The 26961-nt window shown below is 49.1% G+C and overlaps 11 protein-coding genes across 11 annotated transcripts; 5 read left to right on the top strand and 6 right to left on the bottom strand.

Annotated features, from left to right (window-relative positions):
* Positions 1–462: 462 nt before the first annotated feature.
* PV10_00488 (uncharacterized protein) lies at positions 463–2316 on the top strand (the record flags this gene model as incomplete). Its single annotated transcript, XM_016364575.1, has 2 exons — positions 463–1924; positions 2022–2316. The coding sequence occupies exons 1-2, from the start codon at positions 885–887 to the stop codon at positions 2314–2316; spliced, it is 1335 nt and encodes a 444-aa protein (XP_016228224.1). The 5' UTR covers positions 463–884.
* A 342-nt stretch (positions 2317–2658) lies between these two features.
* PV10_00487 (asparagine-tRNA ligase) lies at positions 2659–4586 on the top strand. The gene is made up of 3 exons (XM_016364574.1): positions 2659–3023; positions 3083–3200; positions 3254–4586. The coding sequence occupies exons 1-3, from the start codon at positions 2698–2700 to the stop codon at positions 4502–4504; spliced, it is 1695 nt and encodes a 564-aa protein (XP_016228223.1). The 5' UTR covers positions 2659–2697; the 3' UTR covers positions 4505–4586.
* Positions 4587–4744: 158 nt separating this feature from the next.
* On the top strand, positions 4745–6286 carry PV10_00486 (uncharacterized protein). The gene has a single exon (XM_016364573.1). It carries the CDS (start codon positions 4785–4787, stop codon positions 6078–6080), a length of 1296 nt encoding a protein of 431 aa, XP_016228222.1. The 5' UTR covers positions 4745–4784; the 3' UTR covers positions 6081–6286.
* An 18-nt stretch (positions 6287–6304) lies between these two features.
* On the bottom strand, positions 6305–7926 carry PV10_00485 (uncharacterized protein). The gene is made up of 2 exons (XM_016364572.1): positions 6756–7926; positions 6305–6652 (listed from the first exon to the last, which is right to left on the bottom strand). Exons 1-2 carry the CDS (start codon positions 7520–7522, stop codon positions 6355–6357), a joined length of 1065 nt encoding a protein of 354 aa, XP_016228221.1. The 5' UTR covers positions 7523–7926; the 3' UTR covers positions 6305–6354.
* A 1486-nt stretch (positions 7927–9412) lies between these two features.
* On the bottom strand, positions 9413–11266 carry PV10_00484 (mitochondrial-processing peptidase subunit beta). The gene is made up of 5 exons (XM_016364571.1): positions 11032–11266; positions 10855–10980; positions 10718–10795; positions 9976–10670; positions 9413–9921 (listed from the first exon to the last, which is right to left on the bottom strand). Exons 1-5 carry the CDS (start codon positions 11176–11178, stop codon positions 9531–9533), a joined length of 1437 nt encoding a protein of 478 aa, XP_016228220.1. The 5' UTR covers positions 11179–11266; the 3' UTR covers positions 9413–9530.
* A 146-nt stretch (positions 11267–11412) lies between these two features.
* Positions 11413–14023, bottom strand: PV10_00483 (uncharacterized protein). Its single transcript, XM_016364570.1, has 3 exons — positions 13517–14023; positions 12282–13464; positions 11413–12230 (listed from the first exon to the last, which is right to left on the bottom strand). The coding sequence occupies exons 1-3, from the start codon at positions 13814–13816 to the stop codon at positions 11533–11535; spliced, it is 2181 nt and encodes a 726-aa protein (XP_016228219.1). The 5' UTR covers positions 13817–14023; the 3' UTR covers positions 11413–11532.
* Positions 14024–14602: 579 nt separating this feature from the next.
* Positions 14603–16840, bottom strand: PV10_00482 (uncharacterized protein). Its single transcript, XM_016364569.1, has 7 exons — positions 16366–16840; positions 16071–16316; positions 15860–16017; positions 15748–15811; positions 15669–15700; positions 15514–15611; positions 14603–15462 (listed from the first exon to the last, which is right to left on the bottom strand). Exons 1-7 carry the CDS (start codon positions 16686–16688, stop codon positions 14632–14634), a joined length of 1752 nt encoding a protein of 583 aa, XP_016228218.1. The 5' UTR covers positions 16689–16840; the 3' UTR covers positions 14603–14631.
* An 821-nt stretch (positions 16841–17661) lies between these two features.
* On the top strand, positions 17662–18717 carry PV10_00481 (uncharacterized protein). The gene is made up of 2 exons (XM_016364568.1): positions 17662–18166; positions 18239–18717. The coding sequence occupies exons 1-2, from the start codon at positions 17748–17750 to the stop codon at positions 18477–18479; spliced, it is 660 nt and encodes a 219-aa protein (XP_016228217.1). The 5' UTR covers positions 17662–17747; the 3' UTR covers positions 18480–18717.
* Positions 18619–20139, bottom strand: PV10_00480 (septum formation protein Maf). The gene is made up of 2 exons (XM_016364567.1): positions 19761–20139; positions 18619–19710 (listed from the first exon to the last, which is right to left on the bottom strand). Exon 2 carries the CDS (start codon positions 19624–19626, stop codon positions 18739–18741), a length of 888 nt encoding a protein of 295 aa, XP_016228216.1. The 5' UTR covers positions 19627–19710; positions 19761–20139; the 3' UTR covers positions 18619–18738.
* Positions 20140–20360: 221 nt separating this feature from the next.
* Positions 20361–22068, top strand: PV10_00479 (saccharopine dehydrogenase [NAD(+), L-lysine-forming]). Its single transcript, XM_016364566.1, has 2 exons — positions 20361–20534; positions 20685–22068. Exons 1-2 carry the CDS (start codon positions 20477–20479, stop codon positions 21752–21754), a joined length of 1128 nt encoding a protein of 375 aa, XP_016228215.1. The 5' UTR covers positions 20361–20476; the 3' UTR covers positions 21755–22068.
* Positions 21982–23138, bottom strand: PV10_00478 (uncharacterized protein). The gene is made up of 2 exons (XM_016364565.1): positions 22882–23138; positions 21982–22807 (listed from the first exon to the last, which is right to left on the bottom strand). Exons 1-2 carry the CDS (start codon positions 23000–23002, stop codon positions 22167–22169), a joined length of 762 nt encoding a protein of 253 aa, XP_016228214.1. The 5' UTR covers positions 23003–23138; the 3' UTR covers positions 21982–22166.
* Between the last annotated feature and the right edge of the window lie 3823 nt (positions 23139–26961).

Below are 26961 nucleotides of genomic sequence, written 5' to 3'. Positions count from 1 at the left end.
CGACACACCCATACAAGACCCAATATCAGCAGTATGCATGTACGTACATGCAGCGCATGGCATACGAGCACTCGTATGCTAGCTCGCCCTGCGTACCCATTGGGGGATTTTATGCGTGGTAGAGAATGGTTCGGGTATGGTTCGAGCGGGGCGAAGGGACGGGACGGAAGATATTCTGAATTTTTTAATTGATCGACAAGCCAGAGAGAAAACAGAGTGACAGGCTCCCTGGTAAGGAGAAATCAACGCTATACTTTGTTTGGACAATCATGTCATCCAATATCTGAATGATGGCTCAAAGGATGTTATGTGCAGTGCAGTATACAGTACGTATGTTTCTTCATGCTTTTGATGCGGCTCAAGTACATGCTCACGGTAGGATCGTCGGCCTTGGATTGTTGTGACTGGTTGATTTGACTGGATTACTATCTGCCTAGTAAGTCATACGACAATTCATGTGGATGGCTGTGTATTTGCCGTGCCGCTCAGGTTGATTGTCCGATATTCAGTCCCTGTCCAGTCCAGTCAAGTCCAGATCCTCGTTTCTTCGACCTAGTCACTTGGAGACTCCGTGATCGGTCAGTTGCCGATTGCTACATTTTCCTCCGGGCCAATGTAGGGTGGTGTGGGATTCAGTCCAAAGTCATCCAATGGGATCGCCGACATCACGGCAATCGATTATCATAAAAAGGCAATAGACGCCTCACTTGGCCTGAACTGACCTGAATCGACCTGACCTGACCTGAATTGTATTGAATTGGATTGATTGTGGTTTCAAAACATCACCATTGCTGCCTAACCAGCCATACCGACACGACCACCACCACGACTACTACCAACCACTACCGCCATCACAGCCACGCACACCAAACCACCACCAAATCATGCCATCACCAAACACCAACCCCTCGTACGTCATCATCGGCGCCGGCATCTTTGGAGCTTCAACCGCCTACCACCTCTCCCAAACAGGACGCTTCTCATCCATCACTTTGATCGATCGAGGGCCCTTTCCCTGCCATCTTGGCGCATCCTACGACTATCAAAAAGTCATTCGAGCCGACTATGGCGATGCTTGGTACCTGAGCCTTGGCGTCGAGGCTCAGCGAGAATGGCGTTCCCATCCCCTCTTCAGCCCATTCTACCATGAAAGCGGGGTCGTCTACATCGAAGGTGGTGACCTAGGTTGGAAGAAGAAACAGAATTGGGATGATTCTGGCATTCCCAATAAAGTGGCTGTGTTGAAGTCCAAGGATTTGATTGCTCGATATCCTCATTTCCATGACGCGGATTTCTCGACAGATCCAGACTGCTATGTCAATCCGGAGAGTGGTTGGGCGGCTGCTACGCCTTGTTTGCGTGCTGTTATTCAAGCGGCTATTGATAATGGTGCTACTTATCTCCAGGGCAGTGTTTCTAAGCTGCTGTTTGGTGATGATGGTGATTGCATTGGTGTCGAGCTCGATGGAGGTCAAATCATTCACTCATCGAAAGTCGTCCTTGCTGCTGGCGGCACCATACCTAAAATCCTGGCTGATAGTGGTCCAGAAAGGTCTGACATCCAGGTCAAAGGCAGTCTGTTGGGGGCGGCTGTTGCAACTGGTGCTTTGACTCTCAACCCTGAACAGGTGGAAAAGCTGAAAAGCATGCCTGTCTTCATTCACCGAGCTGGGGTCACACACGGTGAAATATATCCCCCTACAGAAGACAACGTGCTCAAGTTCTGCCGCGACATCAGTTTCGTCAATACTTATCAACATGCCAGTTCTCATCAGTCCATTTCGACGCCGCCTGTGGACGACAATGGTCAGGAGGATCAGTCATATGCACCTCAGGCTCTCAAGGATGAGATTGCTCTGGTTATGAAGGGTATACTCGGTCGTGATGCTGAAGGGTTGGAAATACAAAGTTACAGGATGTGCTGGTAGGTATCCCTTCACCTCCCCGACCTTCGTTATTCCACTCCTTGACAGAATCCTTCGTCGTGTCTTCAATTCCCACTAATCATAACAACTTCTCAGGGATTCATTCACGCCAGCGCAGGATTTTATAATCTCGCCTGTTCCTACAGCACCAGCATTGTTTCTCGCAACTGGAGGCTCATTCCACGGTTGGAAATTCCTACCAACGATTGGCAAGTATGTGGTTCAGTGTCTTGAGGGCACTCTCAGCCCTGAGCATGCTGAAAGATGGAGCTGGGCCAAGGCTCAAAGCGATGCAGAAAAGGTGGAGAAAGGAAAGGGGGCACAATCAATGCTGCAGCCGGGGAGAGAGTGGAGGGATTTGGTGAAAAGGTCAGATGGTGGTGAAACATGATGGGTCGGGTGGAGAGTTCTCGTCGATGATAGCATTAGAGAAGAAGCAGTTGAACGTGGACTTCCTGTTCCATGAAAAGCACCTGCAAGTGGGTCAACGGGTCACTTCGGTGTGCTAGATTTGTTGTAGGCCTTGAGTGAATACATAACCTCCGAGAAGACACAGTCCTACAGGAGCCTCGTTGTGTTGAATGGTTACAAGGGAAATTAATTCCGGGTGATATCCGCAAGGCTGGATCCACAAGGCTACATGCGCAAGGCTGGCCAATCGCTCCAAAGCCGCAAATAATTCATCTGACTTGGGAACCTCGAAACTGCTTTCCTACCTGTTCATCTCAAGCAAGACACTGGTCCATAGATCTCCTTTGAGAGAACTGACTACATGATGTCATGGCGCTATCCTCGAGTGCCACGACATTCTTACCGCCTTGAGCGACTTGGGCGTGGGTCCGTTGACTTTACGCCAACGTCTTTCCTCACCCCACGACGATTCCAGAGCAGCGTCACTGCTACCAACGAAACATCTCAAGCACCGCGACGAGCCCGACATTCTCAGATCCTTGACCAGGACATAAGCTCGACAATCAAAGTTGATGGACTGATTCGCAGCGTTCGAAAACAAAAGAAAATTGCCTTTGCCCGTCTCAACGATGGCTCAACTCTCGAACCGATCCAGGCTGTCTTTCCCGACCCAGCCCTTGCAAAGGAGTACGTGTTAGCTTATGGCATAAGATATGGAAGTCAAGAGTCTGATAGTCTATCAACAGTATTACCAATGGATCATATGTCTCATTGATCGGAAAATGGGTACAATCGCCCGGCGCCGGTCAGTCGCATGAGCTACATGTCGACGAGGTTGTGGAGCTGGGTCAAAGCAATTCACTTGTATGTGAGAGAAGAGCTAAGATGAGTTCTACTTTGCTAACGGTAGACACCAGGAGCATCCCATCCAGAAACACGCCATGGCAGCCGATTACCTTCGAACCATTCCACACCTACGAATGCGCACTGCATTTCAATCCTGCATCTTACGTACGCGCAGTGCTCTCCTCTCCATCATTGCAAACCACTTTTCCCAAGGCTTTGGCGAGAATCGTCTACCAGTCTACCAGGTTCACCCACCTCTAATTACTTCTTCCGACTGCGAAGGTGCAGGGGAAGTCTTCACCGTGACACCCAAGAGTAGTCAACCCGTCCCTCTACCACCAGAGGCGAACAAAGAGACACAGGCCGAACGATTATACTTTCGAGACACAAAATACCTTACCGTCTCGTCACAACTTCATCTAGAGGCTTACGCTGCCGAATTGGGAGATGTATATGCGCTTTCGCCAACTTTTCGGGCGGAAGAAAGTGACACACCACGTCATTTGGCCGAGTTCTACATGTTAGAAGCCGAGCATCGAGACGTCACGTTTGATGAGTTATTAAAAGGTGTCAATAAGCTCGTTTCTGACATTGCCAACCGAATACAGAACCATCGAGTGGCAGATGAGTTACAGAAGTATTACTCGGATCACAAACACCGTGACGCTGATTCCGACGAGGCCGATCTGCCAGATCGGTGGAACCGCTTGGCTGGAGAATATCAAATCATCACCTACACGGAAGCCATCTCAGAGCTTGAAAAAGCTAGTGAAGCAAAAGGAGACAAACTGTTTGCGCGCAAACCTCGGTGGGATCAAGGATTACAATTGGAACATGAACGTTGGGTTGTGGAGAATCTCGGGAACGGTTTCCCCATATTTGTGACGCACTATCCTAAACACATCAAGCCGTTCTACATGCTACCATCGACCGAGAACGTTACTGCGGCGGATGAATATCAACAGAACTCAGGCGGGCGTGGGGAGACAGTGGCATGTTTTGATCTCCTCCTACCAATGGGATACTGTGAAGTGGCTGGAGGCAGCATGAGAGAACATCGCCTTGAGAATCTCATTGACAACATGCGGAACAAGGGACTAATCAAAAAGACGATCCCCTCCAAAAACGACGAGTATCCTTTCCTCAATCCAGATGAGACCTTGGGCAGTCTCAAATGGTATGCGGACCTTCGACGATTCGGTACCAGTCGTCATGGAGGTTATGGACTGGGATTTGATCGTTTGCTTGCATACCTGACTGGTGTGGCGAATGTTAGAGATGTGGTTGCTTTTCCTCGAACATGGGGACGAGCGGACTGTTGAGGGAGATTTGAAGACTCGAGGCTTCATGATAGATTAAGCATGATACAATGGTGTACAATACGAATATTCTTCAAGTTGGTAGTCACTATGGATCTCAGCCTTGTGAATCTGGATGGCGAGGCTGACAATTCCCACTTCCCCGCATTTCTCTTTTCGCCCCTCAGCCTCGCCGCATGAGAGATTAATCATTGGAATTTCTTCCCTTCAATTTCTTCTTCTTCCCTCTCTTCGTCCCATGTCTTAAGGTTCACTTCCTTACAAGCTCACGACCCTCAAGTTGATGGCACAACCCTCCCTCGATAATGCCTACATTATAATAACACCCAATCCTATCGAATCCCCATCTTCCTCCCTCTTCAACACCGTCCCTATTATCACCTCTCTCCCCACCGACCTACCCACGCCAGACCACTGTGTCATCTGCCTCGATGTCATTACTGAAAAAGCCATCGCATTACCCTGCAACCATGCACAATTCGATTTCCCTTGTCTAGGAACCTGGCTGCAGCGTCACCAAGTATGTCCTCTATGCAAGGGAGATGTCACGGCGATTAGATTCCAAGTCACAAATGGCACTGGTGACAACGACCAAGATGACGAGAAGATCTTCCATCTGCCACCGATAGAAGTATCGCCAGAAACTCGTTCCTCTTCACACTCCTCTTCAACCAGTACCAATTCTCAACATGGCGCGATTCGCCACCGCCAAAGACCTGGTCTAGAAGCCACCTACTGGCAAAGAGATAGAGAAAGATCAAGAACTGGGATACATCCACGTCGAGGAAGAGGAAGAGGAAGGTTTCCTCCTCACACTGAGCGAACTACGCAAGATACGGCGCTTGAATTTCGTCGTCAAGTCTATCGCGACCGTTTGTACGCATTGCATGTCGGGTCAAATCGCATTTCACGCTACCGGACCCTGACACCGGCAATGTTCCAGAATGATTCACATCTCGTGTCTCGTGCGAGAATGTTTCTTCGGAGAGAATTACAGGTTTTTGAATTTTTGTATCCTCGACACAGTGGTACAGAAACGTTATCTTCGGCATCATCATCATCTTCCTCGACGCATCCGTCAACATCTACCCGCCGAGCCAACAATGCCGATTTCGTATTGGAATATGTGGTGTCGATTCTCCAGTCGATTGATCTCAAAGGTAGCTCCGGTCAGGCGGAGGAATTACTAACGGATTTCTTGGGTCGTGACAACGCTCGGCTATTCATTCATGAGCTGGCCTCATGGTTGAGGAGTCCGTTTGAGAAACTTGAGCATTGGGATCGGAATGTTCAATATGCGACGCCAGCGTCGACATCAGCATCGACTTCGACAGCGACAGCGACTGGTCGTTCGGAAGAGAAACGACAGGATCATTCCACAAGGGATATTGATCCTGATCGTCGTGGAAAAGGAAATCAAAGACGCGAAACAGGACTGTCAAGTCCATCATTGTCTTCTCGGTCTACATTGTCGGAAGTTTCGTCTGGAGGTTCTAATTCAGCACAAGTCCCGCAATGGTTCTCAGATCGCTTTGTGCTGAGTAATGGTGGACCACGGGCGGTTGTTGATCCTCCATGAAGTGGCACGAGCAATCAGTTTAAAACCCTTGGACATGATAAAACCTAGAGACTATTTGGATGTTTATCATATAGCGATGCTGTCGACTTCTGAGCGAGAGAAAACAGAAGGTCTTGACGCAGAATATGTACAGAACTAGTAATAATGTTAAACAAGACCGCATACATCCTACAGAGCATGAACACAGACATAAATTCAACGAAAGATCTCTGTTTTAACTTCTTAAAGTCTGTGCCTCCCTCTCTCCCTCCTCCAATCTCTTCGTACATTCATTTTATTCAAACTTCAAAATCGCCTTTCCAAAATTCTCTCCCCTAAGCATCCCCACAAAAGCCTCTGCTGCATTTTCAATCCCCACGGTCTCATGAATCTTGGGCTGAAAACTTCCTTCACTGATCCATTTACCCACGACCTTTTGATGTTCGGCCGAATATTTCGCTCCCATGTTGGGGTCAGACACAATAAATCCTTGCCATAACAGTCGTTTGACCACGGTGTTTATCGAATTGCGGATTGGATATCGGTCTTTTTCTTCAAGGTTGTATTGAGAGATTTGGCCGCAGGCGATGATTCTGATGGAGGAAACAAGAGTGGTGGTTAGTATGTGGATACAATAAACATGAACTTATGAAATCAAACAAAGGGAATATATCCTCCAAGGTGAGCTTGACTTACCTCCCAAAATCATGCAACGTATCCAACCCGCCCTCCAACTGTTCGCCTCCCACATTATCATAAAAGATATCGATTCCCTTCCCATCCGTCAACTTGTTAATAACCTCCTTGGTCGACTTCTCCTTTTTATAATTCCACCCAGCATCAAACCCTAGATCCTTCAAGATGAAATCCAATTTATCATCCGAGCCCACGGATCCCAAAACCGTCAACCCCTCTTTCTTCGCCAACTGACCTACCAATTGCCCCACCGCGCCCGCCGCCGACGTAACGACAATCGTCTCACCTTTCTTCGGCTTGCCGATTTCATAAAACGACGAAAAGGCCGTTAAACCAGGCATGCCCAACGCACCGAGGAAATGACGTGGATCGCCACCGGCATTCTTGGGGTCGACTTTAATGGGTCGACGCGGCGCCTTGTCGTCGTGGATCCAGATGTTGTATTCCCGGATAGGAAGCATAGCCACGACGAGGTCGTCGGTCGAGTAGTCTGGGTGGTTGGATGAGAGGACTTGAGCAACCAGGCCGGCGGGGATGGCGGCCCCGACGGGGGCGGCCGAGGTGTAGGATTCGGATTCAGGATGGCGAAGAAGACCGCGGAGGTAGGGGTCGAATGAGGCGTAGAGGGTTTTTAAGACCATGCCGTTGGCCGGGGGTGAGGCTTTGGGGTCGAATGATCCGGTGTCCTGGACGGTGACGTGTTCTCCGGGGACGGGCCATCCAGTGGGGACTTTGGTGTGCACGAGGCCACGGTTGGGGACGGACATTGTGGTTGTGGTGGTGGTGGTGTTGTTGGTTTATGGAAGAGGAAGAGTAGAGAGTGAAAAGGTAAAGAGATCAATGGAAGTGGAGAGGCAACTGGAGCTGGATATCAAGTATTCGGAGAGGAGAGAGAATGAGGGGATGTATACACCAGACCTCGCACAATATACACGGAGAGAGAGTTCGGGAGAGAGAGAGAGAGAGAGTATGAAATATAAGTAAAGGAAGAATGTCAACAATACCAGTACAGATATAGACAAATGGACAGGTCACTGATCAATGGATGGATGGATGGATTAAAAGACCAGACCAGACCAGAAATGGTTTGTAATCCAAGTCAAGTCAAGTCGAGTCGAGTCGAGTCAAGTATTCGAAATCCTCCAGAAAAACAGGCCCCGGATGAAATAGTTTACTTTGTCGTTAGTTACCCCAGTAAAAGTCAAGTCAAGTCAAATCATTGCGTCCGAGGGGTAAAGACAAAACGAGGGAAGACAACCGAAGTCAAGACAAGGACAAGGAAAGTTTCTGATCTGGATGAAGTAGACGAATCATGATCGTCCAACTTACAAACGCAATAGCCATGAAACCCACCTGAAAAGGATCTTTGACTCTTGAAGTGCCGAGGTTAAGAAATGGCACAACAAATACACACACACACACACACTCTCTCTCGCACGTATGGAACAGGGACTGATCGATGATGTGATGTGATGCGATGTATGCGACTCGGTCCGATGGCGTCAATATATGACGGTTGTGGTTGTGGGGCTTCGATGTTTGCTTGTGTGAAGAATCGTTGAAAAAAAAAGGTAGGGATTTCTTGCCTTGCATTGCTGATATAGCTTAATCATTCGAGTTTTATGCTTCTTTTTTTTTTGATATGGCCGTATTGCATACCAAGTTATACGAATGATTGATTTCTATATGAGTTTGTATATGCCTAGATTCTGCACGTAGGAGAGACATACAGGAGAAGGTATAACTAACTACCTACCTACTACCTACATAGATAATTTACATATGCATGAGTAGTACTCTGGCTTTATCGATGCGGGACACGAGCGACACGAAGGACATGAGAACGAGAACGAAATCGACCCTGAGGAACAAAAAGAGGGACCAGATCAAGCAATGCCCCACCACGATATCACGATACATGATCCCCCTGCTACCATCAAGATCCTACGATCCTATAATTCAAGGTGTGGACCAATACCAAGCCGATAATTCTTGATTCTTGATTCTTGATTTATATTAATAATTATGCTCGACCTAAATATGATATGCTGTGTAAAATATGTACATAAGTACCTATATTCACAATGAATCGACCATGTCCAAACCATCCATGCAGGCACGCATCCAGGTTTCCAAATAGATTAATAATAACAAGTACTTACTTAGGTACCTAGGTAGATACCTAGTTACACTGGTACTATAAGTCGGTTGATCTGGTTCCACCGACTCCGATTCCAACGATTCCAACGACTCCCCATGAAGAGTCCAATCCAGTCCAATCCGAATGTGTCGATCGATCGATCGTTCGGTCTCTGTCTCTCTCCCGCGCGCGCGCTTGCGTAGCGGGTATTGAAATATGCATTCGTGGTAGGTAGGGAGGTAGGTAGTTGATAGCTGTAAGCGCGCTTCTATCTAAGTACTTAGTCTTTTACAAGGACATTGGATGTCATGTTGGATCCACATTATTGATACAGTACAGAGCACTAATCTTATTCTCTCCTCTCACTGTGTCGGTCAAGGCGAGGGAGGGGAGGAGGGGAAAGATCAAGGACTAAAGAGGTGTATTAGCATGACCTTTCTACTGGAGTATTACTTATTGTATATCTCCTGGCCAGCTAGTACTTAGCCCAAGAACATACAGTAACAAGTACATCACCCCTACTCGCACTGAATGGAGATACTATAAATCTTCTGCATTTTCTTTTCGATTGATGCACTGTACAATACAAAAGGTCTTCTTCTTCACTCCCACCCCTCCATTCTCACTTATCCCATCTATGCCGCATTTCGACTCATGTCGTTTCTTATTCTGTTGTAATCGAGCAAACCCTCAATGGAACCAACAGCAGAAATGGCAATATCTTGATCCCACAACTTCTTCTGAGCAAATGCCATGACATCTTTCTCCGTGATCTTGCCAATCACTCTCTCAATCTCAGCAGGGTCTGATCGTCGGCCGGTGGTGACAATCTGTCGTCCAATGTCCTCTGCGATAGCTGTAGTGCCGTCTAGTGACAAAAGGATGGATGCCTTGAGTTGCGCCTTGGCTCGTTCGACTTCGGCTTCACTGACGGAGAAGGATAGTCGTGACCATTCTCGGAGAGTAAAGTGGACGAGATCATCGACTTGAGTCTTGTTCTCGGTTACTAGGTAGATACCCCACAGACTATAGTACACATTGTTAGTTGACGTCAACAAAACCACAAACATATCCACTTACCCAGTGTCGCTGTAGCTGGTGGAGAAGCTCATGAAGCTGTTGGCAAGGTTGTTGGCGTTGACAAAAGTGCTCAGTTTGCTGCCCAAATATGGTGAGTTGCCCAAAGCACGGTCCCAGTTACCAACAATAGCTTGAGTCACCAATGCGGTAAAGTAATCATCATCCTTCCAGCTGACACCTTCAACTGCAATGGCGATGTTGGCGGTGGGGATGGTGTCGTCTCGAATTCGGATTTCCGATCCGATGAAATCAGGCTTTCGCTTCTGTTCAGCCGCCAATTGAGCAGCAAATGGTGTTGGGGGAGCTGATTGCAATCCACCAAGATGCTTCTCTGCCAGCTTAACCAGCTCTTCGTGAGTCACTCCACCAGCTCCAACAAGGACGATGCGGTCGGCTGTGTAGTTGGTCTTGATGTAGTCGACCAAATCCTCTCGGGTAATGCTGAGAATGTTCTCTCGAGGTCCCAAGATGGTTCGTCCCAAAGGTTGACCTTGGTATGCGGTGGCGTGGAGATGATCAAACACAACCTCTTCCAATTGCTTGTCAACCTCCTCTTGTTCTCGCAGAATCACATCTCGTTCTCTCTCCACGGCCTTGGCTTCGAGTTTGGAATTTTGAAGAATGTCGGCGAGGATGTCGACCGTCTTGGGAACGTCCGAGTTGAAGGATTTGGCGTAGTAGACGGTGTTTTCACGCTTGTAACTAGTCAGTTTCGCTCGTTGAAACCTGTGGTGGTCCCTACCGAAGTGTAGGCGTTGAGGTGGCCACCCATATTCTCGATTTCCAGCTCCAATTGATGTTGGTCTCGTCGGCCGGTACCCTAAACATGTCAGTCTCGCGAATCCGAGCGTGTCTTTCCCATCTCTTGTAATGTCGTACCTTGAAAGCTAGATGTTCGAGGAAATGAGCAGTGCCATTGGTTTTGTCGGTTTCCGCTCGGCTGCCGGCGTCAATCCAAACTCCCACGGTTGAGGTCTGAGCCCATGGTGAATGCTCGGTTGCAATCTGTCGACTGTCAGTACAGCTCGTCACAAAGATACCCTCCAATCCTCATACCGTCAGTCCATTGGAAAGAGTGGTGCTCTCAGTTCTCGAGGGAGTGATAGGATTTGCGTATCGTCGGAGAGGAGACTGGATCGAGGCAAGAGCTTTGCGACTTCGGAGAGATCGCTGAAAGTTCAGCGCCAGCCGTTGAGAGGCCATCTCAAAGTCTACTGAAGGTGGTGGAGGGAGATGACGGGTGCGTAAAGGTGAAGAGATGAGCTTGATGAATCGCAGGTCGTATTGGTTCAACTTCTTTTGGAAGCTTGCCTCTCGCAGCAGCAAACTGCTCCTATTGGTCAGATACTGCCAAGACCAACTGGTTTTACCCCCTTTCTGATTGGTCAGATTATGTGTAGGACGACTGTTGAATGTCTGTCGATGTTCTTTAATATCCCTCCACATGTTGATTCTTCCTTGACTACCATGTATATATCATCATTCTTACTCCTATGCACATTTGTACATGATATATCCAACACCTTGGTACTCCTTCATTGTCAGGGCGCCACGCTACTAGTTGAAGTTCCACAAATTATCCGTCCCCGAGCCCAAGGTCGTCCCTTCAAAATCAAAAAATGGCATTCCCAATCCCAGCGCAGGATCTCCAAAATCAAATGCATTCGGGTCCAACGCTCCATAATCAGGGATGTCGTTGGGCATGGTAATCCCATTCTCATGCTTTGCCGTGTTGATGACCGCCGGTGGTTCACTCGGTGATGTTAAAGTGGGAACTCCTGGTGCCCCGTTCACTTTTCGATTCTTCGTTCGAGCGGGTCCACCAAGAGTCTCTGCCATCTTTTCCAATCCTTCAGCCATGCGGTGAATCAGGTGGTCTTTGCCAACATCGGTATTTTTGAAATGCTGCGCCAGGGCGTTGATCAATCGCTGGAACTTGACAGTGTCCAGAAACAGTTGTTTGCTGTACTTGGTCGCAACCTTGAGGATGAACATGCAGGCAAATGCAATCATGCCATGAACATGGTGAGGTACATAGGATATCGCAATCTGTGCGTCCTTGTCTTCGAGCAAGAGATTGACAATCGCAGTGGCCGCTGCGACGGCTGCAGAAGCATTCTCCAAAAAGTGATCTGGGATGACGGCGCCGGATTCGGGCAAACCTCGAAGGACATAAGATTGCAGGTATAGTTTAGCCCAATGGTAATGCATGATGGCACCTTTATTGGGCCAGTTGCCGATGAACTGGGAAGGATCTGGACATGGGGGATTAGTGAAGTCGGTGAGGACTCAACGGCAGAACTTACTGTGTCTGGAGAATCTCGCAATCCAGTCATCCAAATCTCGTTCAAATCCCGCAATCTTGGTGAGGGCAGATACGGGAAGGACAGAGTTGGTGTCCTCTGGACCCAGCGTCTCGCGCACTTGGTTCATCAGGTACATCAAACAGATCTGTCCAGCGATGCGACGATCAGCATCCGTGGACAGAGAACAGGCGAGGTAATTCTCCCAGCCTATGATATAACTCTCATTGTCTCGCATGATGGATGATCGGCCGTAGAGAATGGAAAGATGATGGTCACAAATATAGAGCAAATACAGGACTCGGATCCCGTCAATGGCCTCTTGCAGCTGGGTCTGGTCCACCGTATCAGGCGACTTGACTGATTCTTGGATTTGTAAATAGTATTGGCGAAGATGAAACTCACTAGCCCGGCGAATTGCGTATCCAGACAAGGTCCATGAAATGTCGCTGAGCCAGTAGGAACCTAGAACCAGTGCTCGGAGATATTCCATGTCGATTTTGCGTTCGAACATAGCATTGGCTACCAATCTTCGGTACTCTTTGCTACATATCGGATAGAGATAGCCCAGTTTGGTATCATGCAAGGCTGCCACTGTGAGAACACCGGCGGTGAGGGTGGGGGAGCGTCGTCGGAAAGACTCAAGGTCCTTGTAAGCAGGACAAAGATGCCAGATATAAGGGTCGAGCTTGCTGAGAAAGTAATTGGCCAGATGTTCGGCGTCTTCTTGCTTGATAAGTCCTCGAGCGATGAAATCTGTGTCACGCAGCTGCTTGCATATGCGTGACTGATCTTCGGTGATGTTCTCGGTCGCTCTCAGCGACCGCATGCCGGTGATCTGGTACAATGATTCGATCGGCACATGAGACAGATTGTCTGCGACAGGAGTGACCTTTGGCGAGTTATCGGCCGACTGTTCGTCATCGTCATCCTTGTCTTGCTCCTCCTGGTCAAAGAAGATGGCTGGATCTTGTGTCGAGGTGAGCATTTGTGGTAGAGAAGGGAGTTGCAAGGTGCGAACAATCTCCTCAACTGCAGCATAGAGAGAAGTGACATCCTTAGTGACAGCAGCCTTCCACCTCGAATCCTCAGACATGAGGGTTTGTAAGCTCTTGTTCAGACGACAAGATAGACCGCGTTCTTTGCATCTTTGACACGGCGGGTCGCCCACCATGATACACTTAATCTATCGAGGTTATTAGCATGGCTATCGGCAGGGCGACATCGACGGAGCTCACCTTTTGCTTGCGGCAGGCGGCGCATGCCTTGACCTTTCTCGAGATACCAGGCATTTTGCCAGAGTCTTGTGCTGCGCCGGGACCGGAGGCTCCATTGGGGGTGGAATTGGTGCGTTGAATTTTTGGAGGAGCTTTAGCAATGGGAAGAGGTTCGTCGAATGAAGCGCGGTTCTTCTTTGGGGAGGTTTGATTCGGGGACGAGTATGAGTGAGGTGAGACGGAGATGTTGTTGGTTGGTTGGATGCTGGGTGCAGATCGAGGTGAGGGCAGATTTGCATCCTGCCAACTGCGCTTCGACATGGCGGGGAGGACTGCAGGTGCAGTGTGAATGGTGTCAATCTGATAAGTTTATCAATGGGACCATGTCTCAAGAGACGAATGAGGTCCTGAACGGCAGTGATTTCTGTAATTAAAGATTGGATGTAGGTGCGTATCGCAGGATGACTCCAAGGTTTGCCCAAGGCGGAGGAGGGGAGGCTTCGGTCACAAAATGGGTCGGAAAATGCTTTACTTAGTAATAAAAGCCCGGAGGGTTGGGACGGGGAATGATTTCGAGTTTGAAGGGCGGCGATGGTGTGGTTGGATTGGTCATGCTTTGACCCCACTGCTGTAGGGCGTAGAGATGGTATGGGTATGGGTGTTGGTGTTGGTGTGGATGTGGGTGTCGTACAGTATAATTGATGGATAGAGAAGATGGTGGAGGAAGAAAAAGTAGACCCGAGAGCCTAGCTTATCCTGAGGTAGCAGATGCCAACCCCGAAGGAACCTCCATTAACCCCCTAACCCCAGCACTCCATACCCCATACGGAGTGGCGAGGAGCCTAATGCACCCCCTACTGCATGCCTACTGAGATACCTAAAATTCAAGCCAATGGAACCATATTCATGTATCTGCTACCCATAGCGAGGTACTTAGTTGACCCAGTGGTTTGGGGCATTAATTCTATACTCTAGGTGAGAGGATATCTCCAGTATACATAGCAGAGAGTCGCATATGTCCTGAGAATCAAATACATCATTATTTAACTCTCAGGTCAATTATAACAGCTACATAACAATGCAGATGAACTACAGCAAGATTTTTTCCTTCACTTGCTCTCGATCCCAATCCCCCATTACCTCCCCATGAAAGGATCATCAAAATACCATACTGGATCTCCATCAGGATCGACTTCCTTGTGCGTATAACCATTGCCCATAAACGCATATCGGTTGTCAGAGCAATAAGTAATGTTATAATCCTCCCACCTCACGTTCTTCATCACTTCAAAGAAATGTAGTCGACTTCCAGGATATATTGCCGTCACAGGTCCATGAGTCTTGCCATTCTTAAACCATGATCGACACGCCGAAGACCACACCAATCGCTTCATCAGCTCATGCGTGTGATTGTACAAGTCCTTGATCGCCTCCTTCTTAGGCTCTATTGCTTTGATTCGCTCCGTTTGGATCTTTTCAATCGCCTGGAAGACATATCTGGTATACCACTCCAGAATGGGGAGGATACTCGAATGCGACGCCGGTCCATTGGGTCCGATCAACAGAAACAGATTTGGGAAGTTTTCTGCTGCAATCCCCATGTATCCGACAGGAAAGTCGCCAAATTGTTCATGGATCTCAGACTGGTTGCGTCCATACACCTGGAAATGTGGTGTAAAGCTCGTGTCGAACCCTGTAGCACATATAATCACATCAACTTCATACTCCTTTCCTGATTCATCAACGATACCAGTTTTTGTCAATCGAGTGGCTGATTCTGGCACCACTTGAACATTTTCCTCCCGCAAGGACTGCAGATATCCAGATCCAGGTGTCATTCGTCGACAGCCCAAGGCAAAGGGAGGAATCATATGTCTGGTTAGCTTTTCGTCGTGTCCAAGCTGCTCTGACATGATATCCGCCACCAGGTCTCGTGAGGCTTTTTGATCTTTTGCTTTCAGGTGCATCTATAAAGTGTCAGGTGGTGAACAAAGACCAGGAAGAAAAGAGAGACTCACCAATGTAAAACGCTTGTTCAATTCGCCTTCCACATCTCGGCAATACTCTGCATGCTTGTCAGGATTATCTTGCCATTCTTTTTTCTGATCCTCGGAATCTGTTGTTATCGTTAGAATGGAGCATTGATAGAATACGAGGCATCTCGGCATCTTACATGAAAAGTTGGTGCCTCCAGGCCCAGCGTATCTGTTCGAGTGTAAGATTGGATCACCTATAGCGAAAGAGAAACTCACTTTGCTCCAAAACCAGTCGTGATCCATACTGGGGACCGAAGAAATGCGTAAAGTTTGGAGACGTCTATAGGCAGTCAATTCAACATCCATAGCTGTCGTTCAACTTGCTCACGTGGTTGGATAGAAGGGACAATCTGAACAGAAGATGATCCACCTCCAATGACGGCTACCCTCTTTCCTTTGAGGTCGTAATTGCCATCCCATGCTGCGCTGTGCATCAGCTTCCCCTCGAAGGTCTCTAATCCTGGAATGTTGGGCCATTTCCAAGTGCTGCCAAGTGTGAGTGAATGATCTGGCGATCATAGCTAAAGGCAATGTCTTACTTCAATACTCCAGATCCGTTAACCAGAACATTGCAGCTATCCTCAAAGGCCACTCCATCAGGGCCGATGAGCTGCAACCGCCACAATCCTTCTTCTTCGTCCCAAGTTGCTGACTGGACCGTGGTCTTGAACTTGACATACTTCTCCAGATCATACTTGACGGCGATGTCCTTGAGATACTGCCATATCTCTTCCGAGCCAGAATAGTATCGCGACCAATTGGGATTCTTTGCCCAGGTGAATTGACTGTCAACAATCAGCATTCTCTTCGATGAACGTCTGCGAAAGCACTCACTAGCTGTGGCTTGGAATGTCACATGTACATCCAGGGTACCGATTCTCGAGCCACGTGCCACCAACGTCGTCATTCTTTTCGTAGATCTGAATATCGACGTTTTCCAAGTTTCGTTCGGCTTTATATGCAAATTGGATCCCTGTGGCACCGGCTCCGACACAAATAACTCGCACCTTGCGCTTCTCATACAGCAATTGCTCCGTTATCCGGTACCCGTCAAAGTCTCTTCCATCATACCATTTGTTTTCATGAGGAGCATCACTTGCCACGGACACGTCCTCATCAGGCTTCGCTGAGATGAGAACCACTCTGTCGTTTGCCATGATTGCGCCTCATATGCTTCCAAGATGGACTCTGGCACAGGAAAGCAAAGTATCACAGATTTTATACTTATACGAGGCAGATTGAGGGACTAGTCCGGTGGAACAAAGAAAGCCAAAGAGTTGGCATATGCCCAAAGCGGCAGGTGCAAGGGTTCGAAGACTCGCTATCAAAAACGGACCCTGTACTTATAGATGAACGAGGATGCATAAGATAGCCGACAGATTCAGTCATCAACGCATGCTGCTCCAAGTATCTACTAAAAGTACTCATAGACTTCGGCATGGACAATGGTAACCCCGCAGGGAGTCATTGCGGATATTCCCTTCCAAGCTCCTCACTCCGAGGTTAACAAGACACACAAGGCTGATGACAATTGCGTGTTGGAGAAACTCTCCCGCTTCGGAGATATGACGATGCAAATCATCCATAGCCAGCTGGAAACTGCTTTCACCTTGACTTGAGTACGGTCGGCTTGGACGAATACATCACTGCGGGAGGCTCGGTAAAAAGGACCCACTTGACACCTACAGAAACAGGCACGCCTGCCTTGGGATGCTTCAAGGATTCGTTCACTGGTTATATGCCAGCATAGTATTTCATCTCTAGCTCTGGCCAGTACGCGCTTTCGAGTGTGGTAGTGAGCTGACGGTAGCCAAAAGGGGGGGTAGGTCGACTGACACCTTTGATTATTGTTGTTAGAAATATCGAACGCGCAGATAGCTAGACCGAAACCGGATCACGGCAGCCATTAATTAAAGAGCAGAGGAACACGAACGCAAGTGGTCCAACTTAAGGCGTTTAAGGCATCGTGTGGGTGTTCAGTGTTCGTATGGGTGTTGGGCCATTGTCGTGACCATCGGAAGCTGTGTCTAATGAGTTGCCTCTGATTGGCCGAGGTCCAAGGTCTTGGCAACTCGGACGTCCAAGCATCGGAAGGAGAACAGCTTCAGTTGGATCCATCATTTCATTCATGACCTGTTGACTCTTTTGATCACCAAACGACACACGTCTACACCGATTCCCTATATTCCGCAGCATCGGGCGAACAGTGTGTCGACATGGCGGCGGCTTCGAGGACCATGATGCTGCGACAGGCAAACCTACTTGCTTCCTCGACCCGATCCTTCTCCAGCACCACTCAACCTCTTCGCGCTCTCCGACTCACCCCGTCCTTATACTCGAAATCGATCCCAGCACCGCGATGGTCGATTGCCTCAAGAATCGCTCCCTTTTCCACCACGTCGCAGAGGAACATCCTCCCTCCGGGACCCCAGGTCATCCAAGGCACCGTCAATGACGCTGCCCCGACCCTCAAGCCCCACCCACTGCATGGAAGCTATCACTGGACGTTTGAGAGAGTGTTGGCCGTTGGATTGATTCCCTTGACTATTACGCCTTTTGCATCGGGATCATTGAACCCTACATTGGATGCGGTGTTGATTTTCACCGTCATCCTCCATTCACACTTTGGTTTCCAGTGAGTAGTGGCCTGGAGTTCTCTTGTCTTTTTCTGTATGTGGCTGTCAGCAAACTAACGTCCTTCCTTTAGATCTTGCGTCACGGATTATATCCCAACTCGACAACACCCCACAATGCGAAAAATCTTCGACTGGCTATTGAACATTGCGACCGTAGTTGTTGCAATTGGCTTCTACGAATTCGAGACCAACGATGTCGGAGTGGTGGAGGCTGTCAAGAGAGTGTGGCACGCCGGCGAGAATGATGCGACCATTGGAAAGACTGATATCTCTGCTTTGGGACATGATGGCAAGCTCAAGAATTTGAAATAAATGGAGAATTGATTGAGCAAGGAAGAAAGTGGTCGTGTTTGGCGTGAAGACACCGATATTTGTGTATATGATAGGCCTCAATCGGAGGACATCTGGTATCTGAACCAATGATAACAAATATCAGTCCATTGTTATACCATGAATTTGTTGTTGATATTTTGGTCTATGGCAGATGATTCATGTGTCCTGACCACCCAACGCCGTACAAATGCTATTCAATCTATATGCTATTCCCATGACAAGGCAACATCGATCGTCATTATTCGAGATCGGAACCAACATCCAGATAATCATCATCCGGCAGGATCTCATCATCATCACTTTTAGCCACAACACTCTCAATCAACTTGAGAGTAACCCTAAGGGGCAGACCAACGACATTGTCAAAACTGCCCTCAATACCTTCAACCAGGATCGCACCAGTACCCTGAATACCATATCCACCAGCCTTGTCAGCACCTTCTCTCGTCCGGACATAGGCCAACAAGACATCGTCCGAAAGATCGCGGTCGAATTTAACCGTCGTCTCCTCCGTGGCTGTCTCGATAGCATAACCCGGATCCCTTGCACTGTCCAAAGGTCTCACCACCGTTACGGCAGTATAAACCTTATGAACACCCGTGTCACGCAAAGACTTCAACATAGCAATATGATGTGCCTCGCTCCGTGGTTTCTCGAGGATTTCGCCATGTATCGTCACCACAATCGTGTCGGCTGCAATAATCAGTGCGGGCTCGGATTTAGATTCGTCGTCGACTTCGGATTTGTACACGGCAAGAGCCTTTTGTGATGCCGTTCCCAGCACATAGTCAAATGGGGAGAGTGTTTTGGGGAGGTTCTCTTCGAATTTGGAGGGGATGATCTCAAGGTCGGTCAGACCAATTTGCGCGAGAAGTTGCTGTCTTCGTGGCGACGCTGATGCTAGCACGACTCTTTTGCCGCGGAGGAGATTTAAGGCGGGGAGTTGTAGTGGTGGTGGGGGTGGAAGGTTAGGTCTTCGTGGTTGTGATGATGTTCCTGGTGGTCCTGTGTTGGTGTTGGAATTTCGATTCTTGTTTGGTGAAGGATCCGAGGTGGCTTCGTATGATGGAGGTGCATCTGTGGGTGTGTCGGGAGGTGGGAGGCCTGCTTTATCTGATGAAGCCATGGCCGGCAGAGATGGGTCTGGTATTTGCTGTGGCCGATATGTTTCTTGTCTGGAGGGCGCACAGGGTGATATTGCGTTGAGGGCCTGTGAAAGGGGAGTAAAGGTATGGTCTGAGACTTGGTGAAACCACCTACTTTTAATTCTTTCGAGATTCGTGTTGTTGAAGATGACGCACTGGTGGGCAATTCGTGGCTTACGGTCTTTAGCGGTGCATCTGATTCCCCTAATTACTGGCCTTAGGCTTGACTCTGCCCCTCAATGCCCCCCTCTTGCCCCTGTGCCTCTCCAGCCGTGCAAAATTTCCCGTTGAAGCAACAGTTTGGCGGGGGACGATCGTTTCAGGTACATCAGGTACAGACAAATACGCATAATTGAATCGCTGGTACTCAGCAGGGTGCAACTAGATACATACACGCATATGATGACCATTTACCCTGACTTACCGTGTATGATTTTAGGCATCAAGAAGAGAAGTTCAAACTGGGCTGTTGAGGCCACCTAAGCATCTGGAATGGTACCACGAGATGAATCTGAGCATAGTCCTGGAAAAAGGAAGGTACAATTCTTGTATCTGCCGTAGCTGCCGTAGCTGCCTCATGTTTTGTCTGTCGACATGTGACCTCAGTGCCTTTTCCTGTAAACGGGGAAGGAACCGCCTCGAACTCCGTCCATGCGCCTGCGCGATTTGGGGAAATTTTGGTTCTCCACTCAGATTTTCAATTGAGAGTCATAATCCTCCTCTTACGACAATTCCACTTGTTTATACACATCCCTCTACACGCTGCACATTTACTTTGACTCTGTCGCAGACCACCTCGACATTTCCTCTGGTACTATCTCCGTCAGAATCATGGCTACAACACTTCATCTACGCTCAGAGTCTAAGCCTCTTGAGCATCGATCAGCACGTATGTCTACCGTACCTTGATCCACTCCCTCACTCCATGCCGGCCTCGAGTCAATGTCACTGCTAGTGTCATGTCTCAACCTTCTGATCCCTCTATCCCAATGTCTTCTGGCTTCTCCGTAGTTGTTGACTAACAAATCCTACCATGTAGTCACTCCTTCCACAACCAAAGCCCTCCTCGAGGCCGGCTACAAGATCAATGTCGAACGCTCTCCAGAGCGCATCTTCGACGACTCAGAGTTCTCCGACGTTGGCGCAACATTAGTTCCCGAAGGCAGCTGGGTCGATGCACCTTCAGATCACATCATTGTTGGCCTCAAAGAACTCCCTGAAGAATCCTTTCCCCTCAAGCATACCCACGTCCAATTCGCCCACTGCTATAAAAACCAAGGTGGCTGGCAAGAAGTCCTCTCTCGTTTCCCCCGCGGTGGTGGCACCCTTCTCGACCTCGAATTTCTGCAAGACGAAACCGGTCGCCGTGTCGCCGCCTTTGGATACCATGCAGGGTATGCTGGCGCTGCTCTCGCAGTCGAAGCCTGGGCATACCAGCTGCAAAACCCCGATAAACCAACTCCCTTCCCCTCGGTCTCAAGCTATGCCAATCAAGACCTCCTCCTCGCCGACGTTCGCAAGGCCGTGGAAACTGGCCGATCTCTGTCTGGCCGCCTCCCCCGCGTTCTGGTGATTGGAGCCCTTGGTCGTTGCGGTCGTGGCGCCGTTGATCTCTGCACCCAGGCTGGAATCCCCGACTCCAACATCCTGAAGTGGGATATGGCCGAGACAGCCAAAGGTGGGCCATTCACTGAGATCGTCGAGTCCGACATCTTTGTCAACTGCATTTACCTCTCCGACCCGATCCCTCCATTTCTCAACGCCGAGTCACTCTCCTCTCCCTCCCGCAACCTCAGCGTGGTCTGCGATGTCTCCTGCGACACTACCAACCCTCACAACCCTGTCCCCATCTACTCGGAGAACAGCACCTTCTCTAACCCTACACTCGAGGTTCCTGGCTACAAGAACCCTCCTCTGTCAGTCATCTCCATCGACCATTTACCCAGTTTGCTGCCGCGAGAGGCCAGTGAGGCTTTCAGCACGGCTCTGCTGCCGAGTCTAGTTACCTTGAAGGATAGAAAGACCACCAGAGTTTGGAAGCAGGCAGAGGAGCTGTTTGATAGCAAGGTGGCGCTTCTCCCTGCGGAGTTGACCAAGAGAGAGGCATAGGGTTGCGATTGACTGTTTCGATAAATGTATGGGCCAGCCCGCCCATCGGTCTCTGTTAAAAGCTATGAAGCTGGCGGAAAGAAAATAGATAAACATTGAAAAGTACTTCGCTTCGATTAGCGCGTGTTGTACAACTCTAGTGGTGGGTAACAAGCCCAGAGAGGAGGCGGTAATCGACAGTGATTCATGGGCTACGCAGCCAGGATCTTTTCACTCGAATTTCCAAGTCTGAGGTAATTGTACTTTTTCTTTGGATTAGTTCTATTTAGTTAATCCAAATCTGGTTTGCCAAAAGGTGAACCTTTGTCACCTCATCCTGAACTCCAGAGCACTGCATGCCAAACGCAGACTATGCATCTGGTCTTCTTTTGCTTCTTGATTCTAAATTATTTTACAGGTGACCATCGACAACTTATTCTTTCATATTCACGTCCTGCCCTTCACTGACTGCGGACTCGTCAAGTTTCCGCTTTGACCCAGCCGAGGCCGAGAGAGTGGCATCGTCGGCATCGTCGTTTGTATATTCCGAAATCTCCCACTCCACGCTTGTCGTTCCATCTGCACTGACGCCATGGCCACGCCGCGTATTTTGCCTGACGCCAGCCCGACCGGGTCTATTACTTTCAATCATCTCCACGAACCACGACATACCGGTCGTGCTCCCGCTTTTCCATGTCTGAGTTTGAAGTTGCTCATTTACAGCGGGGAGCACCGAGCCAGAGTCGCTGATCTGTGACCGTGGGTGAAGAGTCTCAGCGTCCAGATCTTCAGGTAAAAGATCCAAGTCTTGCAAAGCCTGGAGATCTTCACTTAACAGACTTCCGAGCGTGACTTTCAAGAAATCGGCTTCTGAAGGAGGTTGTTCAGACCACAAAGAAATATGCGTCCCGCAATAACCACAAAAGACCCTCTTGCAGTGCGGAGCATGCAGTGGAGTGAAGATTTTTCGAATCGAGTGATGTGTTTCGTCGGGGAAAAGAGCTTGAGTGGAGGATGAGAACCACGGAAGAGGGATTCGGAGCCATGCGGTTATGGGCGTGGCTTGACTTCGTCCTAGAGGAGGAAAAAAAAGGTTAGTCTGGGTAGGCGCCTGGGGGAGTTGGATCAAGGCTGGGGTTCATAATTACTGCTGTCGCTGCTATCGTCAAAATAGACTTGTGCTTGCTCTGTAGCATCTTCAGGCAATTCGATGGAATAATGGTTTCGTCCGCAGTTGCAGGCACCACGGAGGGGTCGTAGCCGGCTCATCTTGACAGAGGGAGTATTATACACGGTGACTGAGAGTATGAAGGCTAGGTGTTTGGGAAATGATTGGCATCAACCCCATAAAGGAGGTATACAATGTGGGGGATGCACTGGGGTGTCAAGCGAGAGTGAAGTGAAGTGATGAAAGATGGAGAAGTTGAAGTCCGTGAGTACATATTTACATAATCATCATACGATTTCGCACTTAAAGATCTGCACCTCGCTTATTTCCGAGGCGCTAAGTGGTTAGTAAAAGGCTTGTCTTGTTCAAAGGGAAGGTTCGGCCGTCATTTTTGGACTGGGCAGGAGCGAATTGGACAGACGTCAGTTCTTCAATCTTGACTTCACTGACTTGATGCCAACTGGATTTGATCAGCTTCAAAATATTCTTCACATCATTTTACTGTCAATCAGGTATATTGCAACACTCATTTAGCTCTGATCTTTTATCTTGGCGCCAGGCCGCGCTTTGAACATCAAAACGACCCCCGAGACCACCACTGTTAGCAGCTCATCATTCAACCAAGAAAGGCAGACAGCCTTCGCCAACTCAACACCCTCTGGCCTCATTCCTCTCAATATGTCGAAGAATGAGGCTTCCGAATCGGCGGCATCGTCTAGAGGTACATCCGTCGAATCAGAAACTCAATCCACAAAGCCCACCAATGGCTCATCTAAGAAGTCGTCAAAGTCTACCAAACCACGTCTGACAGCCTCACAAAAGAACTTCAATCACAAAGATGCAGAGAATAAGCGACGAACTGCCATCCGTGAGAGATTTACAGAACTTTCTACCCTCGTCCCTGGCGCTCTTGGTCAAGAGAGGAGCGAACAGGTCATGCTGGGCAAGACTACCGAATATCTGAGGGAGATTCTACGGGAACAACGTAGATTGGAGCGGCTTGCAGATGCTCAAGGAATTCACATTGATCCGGCCAAGCGTTTGACTGATGAAGACTATGGTGGTTCGGAATGGAAGGAGCCTAATATGGATCAGTATGAGATAGCCAAACGGAAGAGGGCTGGTGCTGGCAGCGATGACATTAAGGATGAGGGTGAAAATGAGTGACTCATGGGATCCAGACAGGACAGCAACATGTCTCCTCCACTAATGATTGAATGAACGCCATGGAATAGACACAGAATGAGGGTTTCGTTTGCGCAGGTTCAATCAGTGAAGTAACATTCAACGCAAGGCGCGAACTTCACCATAGACCTTAAGTTAAGTGAATGGCGGCTTTCACTAATCGCACTGTCAACAAAATATCTGGCCGCCCCTCATTCATCACTCCTTTCTGCCGCACCCAACAAAAAAACATATATTCAGATCAGGCTCAGAGAAGACCGCGTCTCATTCTCACAGGCTCAGAGAAGACCGTGCCTCTTTCTCACAGACTCTGAGAGAACCGCGCCTCTTTCTCACAGACTCTGAGAGAACCGCGCCTCTTTCTCACAGACTCAGAGAAGACCGCGCCTCTTTCTCACAGACTCAGAGAGCACCGCGCCTCTTTCTCACACGCTCAGAGAAGACCGCGCCTCTTTCTCACACGCTCAGAGAAGACCGCGGCCTTACAACCCTGCATAGTCATTGCCGAGCCCACTGCTATCATGGCTGATCAGAGCGCATTCTGCGACACAGCCGGGTTACTTGACAGCCACAATGGTGGAAGGCCACATGCCATTCGTTTCCAGACGCATCCCAGCCATCATTGCCCCTCACATGATTCTGCGTCTGGTTCTGGGTCTGCGCTGACTCCAAGAATCCGAGACAAAACTCCTGTGTGGTTTAAATCTTCTCCTCTGATCATGGCCTTGACCAGACCCAACAAGTCAGTCCCATGGATGAGTAGCGCCACTAGACGACTAGGCATTAGAAAGCTGGGACTGAAGAAATCAGAGACCAGCCCATCCCCCAAGCCTGACGATCGCTTTGCATCAAACCAAGTTCGTCAACCTAGATTCCGCTTCCAGATCACTCTCTAATTGTGTCAATAGCCTGAACCAATCTTTCCACCTGATATCAACCCTTTCAACCCTGCAAGCGGGTCTTTCTCAAGTGGCCACAGCCCACAAGACAAACCCTTGCCGAGTTTGCCAGTCGTCGACTTTGACGACCACACATCTCCTGCCCGAAGATCTCTCATTGACTGTATCGAACGTCCCCTCCGCCGTTCCATCTCTCCACGTGAGGGTGGTCCGTCCCACGAAGAAGACTGGCCTACGATGTCTGCTATCCCAATCCGTTCGGGCAATCCCAAGCATCCAACCTCCGCCACCAAGCCGAGCTTGAGCGAAAGTTTGATGAACGGACTGCGTGATCTGAATCTCGATGATGATAAGCGGTCAATCACCTTTGCCTCCGATGTCGATACCCCAAACACCTCGAAGCGCGATCATGGAGTGACTGCCGGTCCTGCCACGGCCTCCAGCAGCGGCTCTCGCCCTTTGTCATCAGGCCAATTGCCAAAACCAAGGGACTCGATGGTGAAGTCACTTTCCCGTCGCCGTGAGCCCCCCGTCGTCCGACAAACCAAGACATCCTCGATTCGTTTAGGAATTGGCAAGAAAACCTGGCCTTCCACCGAGAAATCAAAGCAGGAGACTGGAGACACTCAGGTTCCCCAATTTGTTCAAGACTCGGTATCTCCGACTCCTGACAACAATGCCACCCATCTACGCACGCAGTCTCATGGCCGATACGGGGTTACTCCACGAGGATCACCCTACGCTATGACTTCACGCTCGCATCCCATCCAGAGACAGACTTCCGGTTCAGAAGAACATAATTCTCCGAGTCGCATTTCTTCTGGAGACACAGACAAGCTATCTGTTAATACGTCTATCGATCAAGCTTCACGCAAGAGTTCCATTCCGTTGCCAGCCCGCCTCGCTCAGCAAGCAAGCAAGATTGAGAAGCAGCATAAAACCACTTCAACTCGAAACTCCAGCAAGAATTTTCCTGCCGCACTGGAAGCCGACGAGTATGATCGCCAAAAGTACTCTCCTGAATCGTCACTTCTGCTGTCGCAACCATACATGGCAGAACTAGCTGGATCAGAAGTAGCAGCCTCTCACGCAAATATCGTCAAAAATCAGAGCGAGAAAATTTCGGCGAAAGAAATGTTGTCGTCTCCTTTGCCAGAGGACCTATCTGGCTTTGACAGCGACGGCTCCTTGGCTTCCACCCGCGGCTATGATGAACACGGTGGATTCCGTATCAAGAAGATCAGAAACAATGGTAAAGATGGCCCAATTCTTCGTATCGCTGATTCAGCAAGCAAAATCCTTCTAGGAGACGATCAAGTGAGTGCACCATCTGATGGTCAGGGCAGCCTGATCGATGGATCTGACAGCCGTGAGCTTGTCGAGGAGACGTCCAACAACGTTGCATCAAGACGTCTGTCCATCACCCGTGATTCTGAGGAGACATCTTCTATCGTTACCAAGAGTTACAATCATGAGGAGACTCAGCAGCTCATCCCCGACTCTGCATGGCAGAGCAACACCTCGGATTCTCGATTCTCCACAACCTCAAGCAGTGGTACTGTCAAGAAAACACCAGACCATGGCGATCATGATAAGGAAGAAGCAGGTCATGACGGTGGTTCTGACAAGGATCGTGCCTCTACTGAACGACGTAGCGACACATACAACCACGGTGATTGGCCTGGCAAGGATTTTGCTCAGTTCAAACAGCCTTCGACAACGTTTCCCGCTCTTACCAACGAGCCTTCTTCGGTAGCTGAAGCGAAAGAAGCAACTGAACTTGAACAACCCCCTTTGACTGCATCATCTGCGTCGCGTCGATCTACAATCGTCAAGCGCGGCGCACCAAGCGCGGAGATCTCGCCATTCCTGTACCAGGACCAGAACGAGGGAAAGCTCAATCAAGAACAATACCTCAATGACTATGTGTCTCATGATGCCGCTTCCAATGCAACTGGAAGCTCCCGATCGAAGGT

The sequence above is a fragment of the Exophiala mesophila genome, assembly GCF_000836275.1.
Source record: "Exophiala mesophila strain CBS 40295 unplaced genomic scaffold supercont1.1, whole genome shotgun sequence".
Taxonomy (NCBI): domain Eukaryota; kingdom Fungi; phylum Ascomycota; class Eurotiomycetes; order Chaetothyriales; family Herpotrichiellaceae; genus Exophiala; species Exophiala mesophila.
Note: the sequence above shows the minus strand (reverse complement) of the source record. Positions and strands in the feature narration are given on the sequence as shown.